This window comes from Brassica napus, chromosome A1 (genome assembly GCF_020379485.1).
Source record: "Brassica napus cultivar Da-Ae chromosome A1, Da-Ae, whole genome shotgun sequence".
Taxonomy (NCBI): Eukaryota; Viridiplantae; Streptophyta; class Magnoliopsida; order Brassicales; family Brassicaceae; genus Brassica; species Brassica napus.
The window spans coordinates 17,605,192-17,614,525 of NC_063434.1; the positions used below are offsets into that span (position 1 = coordinate 17,605,192).

At 46.8% G+C, this 9,334-nt stretch overlaps 1 protein-coding gene across 1 annotated transcript; it reads left to right on the forward strand.

The window, feature by feature from the left end:
* The first annotated feature begins 6,899 nt into the window (after positions 1-6,899).
* On the forward strand, positions 6,900-8,567 carry LOC106392980. The gene is made up of 2 exons (XM_013833738.1): positions 6,900-7,701; positions 7,816-8,567. Exons 1-2 carry the CDS (start codon positions 6,900-6,902, stop codon positions 8,565-8,567), a joined length of 1,554 nt encoding a protein of 517 aa, XP_013689192.1.
* The last annotated feature ends 767 nt before the right edge of the window (positions 8,568-9,334 follow it).

Here is a 9,334-nt window from a genome sequence, read left to right on the forward strand (position 1 = left end):
GCTCCCTCAGGTTGAGCAATTTCCTCCACATCCAAGACCCAGATACTGTGCTTCCTTTTACAGATCAGAATGAACCCTTACGAATCAGGTAACAGTGAATCCATTTGACCCAAAGAGAAGATCGAGAAGAGTAAATGCGCCAGATTAGTTTTAAGCAAAGAACCTTATTTGTTTCCTTCAAAGGTCTCAGCCCCAAACCTCCTTCATTTTTTGGTAGACAAATATCTTTCCAGCTGACTTTGGCTTTTGTGGTCTTGAGATCCGGACCAGACCACAAGAAAGCTGAGCACAAAATTTCAATCTCTTTCAAGCAGCTGCCAGGCAGTCTGAAGGCGGAGAGCCAAAAATTCGCAAGACTAGTGATGACTGAGCTAATAAGCTGGAGCCGTCCTGCGTGAGATAAGAACCTCCCTGTCCATGAGCTCATCCGTTTCCTTATTTTCTCAACCAGGGGCATGTAATCAGCAACTGTCATGCGCTTGGTGAGGAGTGGGAGCCCCAAGTAACGAACGGGTAAGGTACCTGTTGAGAAGGAGAAGCTGTTGAGCACTCTTCCTCTAGAGACTCTGATATTCCAGCAATATAGAGGGTAGATTTCTCGATACTGATATTTAAACCAGATATGGCAGCGAAGTCAGCAAAGACGGTGAGAACCCCCTCGATGGAGCGTTTTGTTCCATCTGTGAAGACCATCAAATCATCTGCGAAACACAAATGTGTAAGCAAAATGTTTTTACAGCGAGGATGATATCCAATAAGCTTTCGCTCCACAGCTCTGTCTAGCATATGTGAAAGAACGTTGATGCAGATCACAAATAGGTAAGGAGACAGCGCACACCCTTGTCGCAGACCTCTTTTGCTTCTGAAAAACCCTGCCAATTCTCCATTAACTTGTACTGAAAAAGAAGCCGTACAGACACATAGCTGAATCCAGTGTATAAATTCGTCAGGCATATTTAAGGCTCTCAGGGTATTTAGGAGGAAAGGCCAATGAACAGAATCGAAAGCTTTAGCGAGATCGATCTTCATCGCACACCTAGGTGATATATCCTCCTTATGATAATCCTTCACAATTTCAGTAGCTAGCAACAAATTCTCTACCAGTAACCTATCCTTAACGAACGCTGACTGGTTATAAGATATGCACTGAGGAAGTGTACCTTTTAACCTGTTTGCTATGATTTTGGATATCACCTTGTAGATGACGTTACAGCACGAGATTGGGCGATAGTCTCTCATTTCTACTGCCGAATCCTTCTTGGGGATAAGAGCTAGGATCGTGGAGTTGAGGCCCTTTGGCAGGAAACCTTTGCTAAAGAACGACTGTACTGCAGTAGTGAAGTCCTTCCCTATGATGCTCCAAGAAGACTTGAAAAATTCTGTGGTGAAGCCATCAGGCCCTGGAGATTTATTGCTCGGCATCCTGAATAAAACTTCTCTGATTTCCTCTTCTGTTACTGGTTTTATGAGAGAAGAACGGTCCTCATCACTACACCGGAATGGGAGGATCTCTTGGAGTTCTTCCACCGTTCTGTTCTGTAACCCGGGTGGCTCCAGGGTTAGAAATTCATTAAAAAATTTCTCTGCTTCTTCCTTGATCTCTTCTTGAGATGTGACTACATTCCCAGAGGAGCATTTGATCTCTCTTATTGCATTTTTTGCCTCTCGGACCTTTGCTGCGTTGTGAAACACCCTGTTGTTGCGGTCCCCCACTTGCAGCCAGTGGAGTTTAGAGCGTTGCTTCAGCAATTTCTCTTCTATGTCTGATACTCTCTGCCATCGTTCAGCTGCAACCTGTTCAGCTTTCAAAGCTTCCTCGGTAGGTGCCTGTAGTAACTTCTCCTGCTTCTCACATAGATCAAGATGAGCTTCTTTAACCTTCTTTGTGAGTTCCCCAAGTTTTTCTTTGCTTAAGGTTCTGATCAGAGGTTTCAAAGCTTTGAGTGCTTTTGAAAATCTGAAGAGAGCTGATGTGGATTGAAATAAAGGCTGTGTTTCTTTCCAGTGATCAGCTACAACTCGTAAGAACTCTGGCATTTCAGCTACAGCATTTGTGAACTTGAACGGTTTCCGTTTGCCCACTGCTTCGGCTTGAAGGTGAAACCTACCCCTGAGGTGATCCGAGCACCCTCCTGCTTCGAAGATACTGTATGCCTGAGAACGGTTGTGCAGCCAAGTTTCATTAACCAGAATCCGATCCAGCTTCTTGCAGACTATCCCCTCATCCCTCTTATTGCACCAGGTGAATTTCGGCCCCTGATACCCCATATCCAGCAACCTGCAATGCTGTACAACCTCTTCAAAGTCTCTCATGCCTGAAGTTGATAGGCCCGAATCTTGGTAGTTTGAGTGTTCTTCCCCATCAAGAATTTCATTGAAATCTCCCATGAGGACCCATTCTTGTTCCGGAAAAGTGGTGAATCCTGATGACTTTTAATGTCGGCCCATAACTCTTTTCTTCTTTCAATTGTATTCTCCGCATAGATAAAAGAACAGAAGAACTCCTCTGTTTCTCCTTCCAGAAGAACTGACACTGTGATGATCTGATCTGACTTGAAAACTGGAGTTACCCGGACTTGTGAACTCCATAAAACCCATATTCTTCCTTCCTACTGAATTCATAATTATTTACAAACGACCAGCCTTGGAAGACTGAAGAGACAATATTTACAGACTTGCTTTCCTTTACTCTTGTTTCAATCAAGCACCCAAACTGTAGACCCTTTTGCTGTATCCAATTTCGGACGACTGTGTGTTTTGAAACTCTGTTAAATCCTCTCACATTCCAGAAAAATCCAGTCATTGGGAGGGCTTTCGAGAGTTACGTTTTCCCTGTGTTCCAGGGTAGCTTGTGTTCTTTCCTGAAGGTTCAGGAATGATCTTATGGAAGGTTTTTGAGTTCCTCGGTAAGGAAGGTCGCATTGAGCTACCTCCCATAGCAACAGTGTGATCAGAGACTTCTTTCTTCTCTGTTGCACTCTTCTTCCCTTGCTCATTCTCTCCAGCGTTGTTTTTCTTGCCTAAATTCTCTCCTTCAGGCTCAACCTCTCTTGCAGAAATTATGTTTACATCCTCCTCCTGCTTACTGCCTTTTCCTACCATTCCTTCCATCCCTTCCGCACTGCCTTCTGTTTCTTTCTTATTAACTAGGTCCCCGTTGTCGTCCACACCCTCCAACGCCGAAAAACGTGACGGTGTTGTTATTTCGTGATCATCTTCCAACAGCATTTTCTGAGAGCTTCTGTTAAATTTCCCCGGAGAGACATGGTGCCACTCTTTGATCACTTCACCCTCCTCTATCTCTACTTCCAGGTTCTCACTTTCCGTACTCTCAGACACAGTTTCTATAGCTTCTCCATTTCCTGCAGCTACTTCTTCTTTTGCAGTTTCAGCAGTTTCTATAGCTCCTTCAGTATCTGCGGCTTCTACAACTTTTATTATTTCCTCAGCTTGCTTCTCATTGTTTTTCTCTTTTTCTGTATTTTCCTTTGGGGTAGCTCTAAGCTTGCCGGACATTCCCTCCTCTATGATCTCTCTGACCGACTTAGATGTCCTGTCATTCTTGTTCATTATGCAAGCTTTCTCCGCATGACCCCATTTGCCACATGAGTTACATCGTAGAGGCAACCAAGGGTATATGAATTCTACCAATGAAGATTTGCCATTTTTTGTGAAGTTTATTTTCGTTGGCAGCTCCTTTGAGAGGTCAGCGTTTACAAAGATCTTTGCAAGCTTGAAGTCCTTGCACGCAGCCGTTTCAGGATGGAGTCTCACTGGGTGACCCGCAGCACTGGTGATGAAACTTAAACCCTCCCAAGAAAACATATGCAGTGGGACATTTTTCAAATGGACCCAAAGTGGGATTGATTTCACTTCAGGCTTCTCCATGAGTTCATCTGGAATCCATTTAGTGACCACCAGGGGTATGTTGCCAATGTTCCACATTCCTCTTCTTAAGATTCTAGCTCTCATTGCAGGGTCGGGTACTTTGAACTTCATTGTTGTGGCATCTACTTCATGAACCTCCACCAGCTGACCTTTACCTCCCTCCCTCCATATTTTGTTCACTACTGCGTGGATTCTAGCTATGTGCGGGGCTGAATCCAAGAATTTCCCAATCAGAAAGTCCTCCCAAAGTGGATTTGCATTCACCACAACCTCATCTGGGATCTCCACGTTTAACTGGCCCCCTGTATCCAAAATGTCAAAGTTGTATTTCTTCAACGCCTTCTTTTCCTGAGCCACATCAGCCCACAATGCAGCTTTCGGAACAGTACCATTTTGTCTCTTCACCTGAGTCATCTCCTCCTGTGAGACCACTTTCATTGCAGCATCTTCCGCCATTTTCTCCTGAGTCACATCGTGCGAAATGACCGTCAGAGCAACATCCATCTGTTTCTTCGAACTTTCCTCAAACCCAATCTTCCCGAACACCAAACCATCCTTTCGAACCTCGAGATCTTCCTTAGAACCCAGATCGGGCCTAGGTAAATCCGGCGGCGGCGCCAAATCTATTCCCAGAACCCTAATCGTATTTTTGCCTCAAAATCGCCCTCCTTAGCTAAACGGTGCGTTTCGCCTCAATTCATCAGTTTTTCTCCATAGAATAAGTCCTATTTAGAGTCTCTATATTATATTTTGAGTCTATTTTAGAATTTTTTCAGGTTTGTTGGGGTCAAAATCGGTCAAGACAAAATCAATACCCGAAAGTCCTCGGAAAAACCAAGTGATAGCCAAAACCTCGAAAAACCGAGAAAACGAACAACTGAAACAGGTTACCCGGGGGACACAGCCCCGGACGCCAGGCGGCCAGACCCGAGCCACGGCCCTGGGCGCCGGAGGCAAGGCCGACGACACGGCCCGGGGCGCCGGCAGCCAGCCCGACGTCACGGCCCGGGGCGCCAGCGGCCAGCCCGACGTCACGGCCCGGGGCGCCGGCGGCCAGCCCGACGTCATGGCCCTGGGCGCCGGCGGTTAGACCGACATCACGGTCCTGGGCGCCGGGCTGCGAGTCGTTCGGCGAATGGGGCAAAACCTCGTGAAACCATCCCGACGCTAGTCCAATCCCATACTTTGCATCTTTGCTCGAAGCCTCGCAATTCGAATCTCTAAAATCGTGAATCTAAAACTCCCGTTTCGTTTCGATCAGAATTATCAAGAAAGTTTCGGAAAACCACGAAAGGTTCGGTTAACGGATAGATTTCAATTCGTCGTTTAAAACGATGACGGTTATCTTAAAACACCTATCATTTCAACTATACGAGGAATTGGGGATCTTTCGGAAGATCGATATCGTGACAAGAGTACTTTCTCGGAAAAAACCGTAAAAAGTTGAAGGTCTAAAGAACGACCCGAAAGGGCCCAAACATGACCAAACGGCCCGTTTACGATATTCGAGATAAGTATGACGGTTTGTATTTATCTTTACATAACAAGATAAACGTCAAGTTTCCCGAAGATAAATGTCTAGTTTCCCGATAAATATGAAGATTGATGAAAATGGAAAAGCCCGATTCGCGACAGATCTGGCCCAAAGGGAGGAAAGGCCGATCTATGAGGAATATATAAGAAAGCTTGGGGGCAAGGAGCATCAGGATCATCGCAATTTAGCACTTAGGCATTTTTTATTTCCGTTTTTACTAACGAGCTGCGACTCAACTAGGTTAGACTTAGGGTGCTAAGACTAGCGAACTTACCGACAGCTCTCGTGGCCGAGGTTCTTACCTGTTGCCCTAACGCTCAAAACGCGGATTCAGAAATAAGATCTATTTTGCTCTCTTCTTTTATTTTAACGCTTTTTATACAAACTTCTCGTTAATTTGATTGTGTTGTGCGTGGCCCAACAGATATCCGGGACCTTCAGGGAAAGTTAGGTTTACTTAACTTTTCTCCGTATTTTATTTACTAAAATCGACAGTGCGAATTTCGGTTCCCACAGTTTGGCGCTAGAAGGAGGGGGGGGGGGGTACAGATCTATCTATCTCGCAACTATGCACGCTCAGTCAACCATGTCCGCTGAGACCGCCAGAGATCAGCAAACGCGCGACGGAACATCCGCTGACGCCAACGTTGAGAAACCATCTGGAGACGCATCCGCGGTCACTGCCGACGCAAACACCGCGATGCTAGAACAGATGAAAGAACTGTTCGCCTCCGCCCAGAAACGGTCGGACGAACAAGAAAAGCTAATGAGCTCACTCGCGAAACAGGTCAGGACCTTAACAGCGAAGAGCAAACCCCCACGCGGAGCCACTAGGGTTAGACGCGGCAGGAGACTCGATTTCGGATCTCCCGGTAATCAAGACAAAGATGCCCCAAGAGAGTCAACGGAACAGAATCCCGATGAAACGGCTCCGGCAGGGCAGAAAACAACGTCGGATAACCTTCCGCCCCCCCGCAGGGGGAAGCGAAGGAGACGACATCGAACAAATCAACCTGGACATCAGCGATCGATCGGATCATTCTGACGACGACGCTGATATCCATCCTAGAAGGACCGGAAGTCGGTCCACTCGACGGACAGTAACCTTTGAGAAACCCATGACGGAAGAGGAAGAAAACCTCTACTGGGTGGAACAGGAAAAACTGGCCGAGGACCAAACTTGGATCTATCGCAACCAGCACCGACAAGCTCGGAAGAGCGCAGGTGGCGATGACAAAATCCACAATCTACGCGAGTACATCGCAAAAATTGCAGCCGAGGTGAAGGCGGTAAAATCGCAAATTCACCATGCAACCAGTACTGCTCCCGAGATTGACAGACTTCTCGAGGAAGCACAAAAAACTCCGTTCACCGCCCGGATCACGGAAGCAGAGGTCTCAGACCCCGGAAGATAAAAATTCCCGTCTACGACGGTACCGCTGATCCAAAAGCACATCTGTAGTCTTTCCAGATTGCGATGGGAAGGTGTAAACTCCCGGAACGGGAACGAGACGCCGGTTACTGCCTCCTTTTCGTCGAAAATCTCAGAGGCGCCGCACTTGAGTGGTTTTCTCGTCTTGACAGAAACTCCACCGGAAGTTTCCGCCAGCTAGCCTCGGCATTTCTCAAACAATTCTCCATGTTCATGGATAGAGAAACTTCCGACGTGGACTTATGGAGTTTAGCTCAGAAAGAAGACGAGCCACTCCGCGAATTCATGAGAAGATTCAAACTGGTGATGTCCAGGGTAACGGGAATCAGCGACAAAGTCGCAATAGATGCCCTAAGAAAAACCCTCTGGTACAGGTCAAAGTTCCGAAAGTGGATATCTCTGGAAAGACCGCGGACGATCCAGGATACCCTCCATAAGGCCACAAACTTCATCATCATGAAAGATAAGATGAAAGTCCTAGCGCAAAAGCACAGGCCGCAGAAACCATCCTGCAAGAAGAAATCCTCCCGTAACGACAAAGTACGTCCACCACGAGGGGAAGACGTCCAAGGCGAACATAACTACACCGTCAATTCCGAACAGGGTAAAACCTCCGGAAAAACTTGGACCAGGAACCAGTACAAGGATAATTCCTACTGCGAGTTCTATCAGGTCAGAGGTCACTCCACCACCAACTGCAAGGTCCTTGGCGCCAGGCTCGCTGCAAAGCTCTTCGCCGGCGAACTAGCAAAGGTCACGAGCATAAAAGACCTGGTCCTGGATTCCGATCGCCCGCCGAAGACTGATAAGGCCGCTCCCGAGAACAGTGCGCCTGAAAATCAGTCGGGTGAAAAGCGCGGAAGGAGACAGGACGATCAAAGAAACAATAACAATCGCCAAAGAATGAACATGATCATCGGAGGATCGCAGTTCTACTAAGACTTGGTCTCGTCGATCAAAGCTTACGGGCAAAAAGCCGAGACCAGTTCCAACTGGCTTCCGGAAAACGACGTCCCCAACCACACGATCGTTTTCGAGGAACAAGAAACCGTCGGAATCGACAAGCCTCATTACGATCCTCTAGTCATCGATTTGGTAATCCAAGATCTCGAAGTCGGCCGCATCCTTGTCGATACAGGAAGTAAGGTCAACATCATGTTCCGCGACACCCTCCATAGGATGGATATCCCGCTTGGAGAAGTCATCCCGGAGCCAAGACCTCTAACTGGATTCTCGGGCGTCACCTCGATGACCCTCGGGAGAATCAAACTCCCGGTCATGGCTAAGGAAGTTACAAAAATCGTTGAGTTTGCAGTAGTTGATAATCTGGCCATTTACAACGTGATTATGGGAACCCCCTGGATAAACGCCATGAAGGTAGTACCATCCACATATCATCTTGGCATCAAATTCCCGACTCCAACTGGAACCGCAGTAATCTGGGGAAGCCAGAAACAGTCTAGACTTTGCTTCCTAGCCGAGCACCAACTACGAAAAAACCGGAATGCCCCCGCGGCTAACCCAAAGCGAGCGAACAAATCGCTAAACATTCCCGAGAACTCGGGAAAGGATGATCCAGAATCGTCCAATTTAGCAACGACTCAAGACGACGTCAAAGTCCCCGAGTCCATCGCCGTAGAAGCGGACAACTCAACTCCCGAAAATACCGCCGACCTAGCTAGTACGGTTGAGACGTCGACACTCGGAGAGTAGAAACACCCGCAACAACAAACAGAACTATGAGATGGCTTGATCCTCGAAAGAGGTACGTTGGCAGCTCGCCGTAACCTGGCGAGTTCAGCTATCCCCCTCATCAAAAAGGGGGGGGGGAAGTGGGTACGTATACTCGTATACTCCCACAAAAGTTCAAAATACCCGCACATGTATTCGATATTTTCGAAACTTTTTCAATAAAATTCTTTCTCTCGATTTTTCAATGCTTACTTAACACAGTAACACATAAACACTTCGGAAAACGAAAATCATATCCTCAAGGAACGCGAGACGTCGCAATTTTCCAAAAGATATCGATTTCATATCATCCGTTAAAACAGTCCGTCTGCGACTTAAAAAAAAAACACACACACCCGTCGATTGGCCCCAACGGGTAAACATAGAAACATTTCACTAAACAAATTCGTAGTCAGATTTTTAATAAAAGGTCCTCTTACATCCGATAAGGATACCATAGCGCGCTATACAAGAAATCCAAAATTTGGTTTAGCACTCCTTTGGAGATAGCTCGATTCTTACTACACAAGTCGCATAAGCCGGCGCCAAGTCGCAGACTTTAATCAGTAAAAGTCAGGTAGGAATCACTAACAGGCAAAACGAAAGCCGACCAGTCGTCGCACAGCCTTAAAGCTGAGAGTAAACCTAGGTCTTGCCCTAAACCCAGTCTTGCTGGTACTTAACATCTCACAGACATAGTATCAGTACCCGATACGAGATCTAAAACATGTCTCTCATCGCTTACACCT

What these genes read in the sequence shown, in the direction of transcription:
- LOC106392980 (XM_013833738.1), top strand. Translation starts at nt 6,900, where the DNA reads ATGGGAAGGTGTAAACTCCCGGAACGGGAACGAGACGCCGGTTACTGC. An exon ending in TGCGCCTGAAAATCAGTCGG is followed by an intron (nt 7,702 to 7,815) that starts GTGAAAAGCGCG and finishes CGTCGATCAAAG; the next exon opens with CTTACGGGCAAAAAGCCGAG.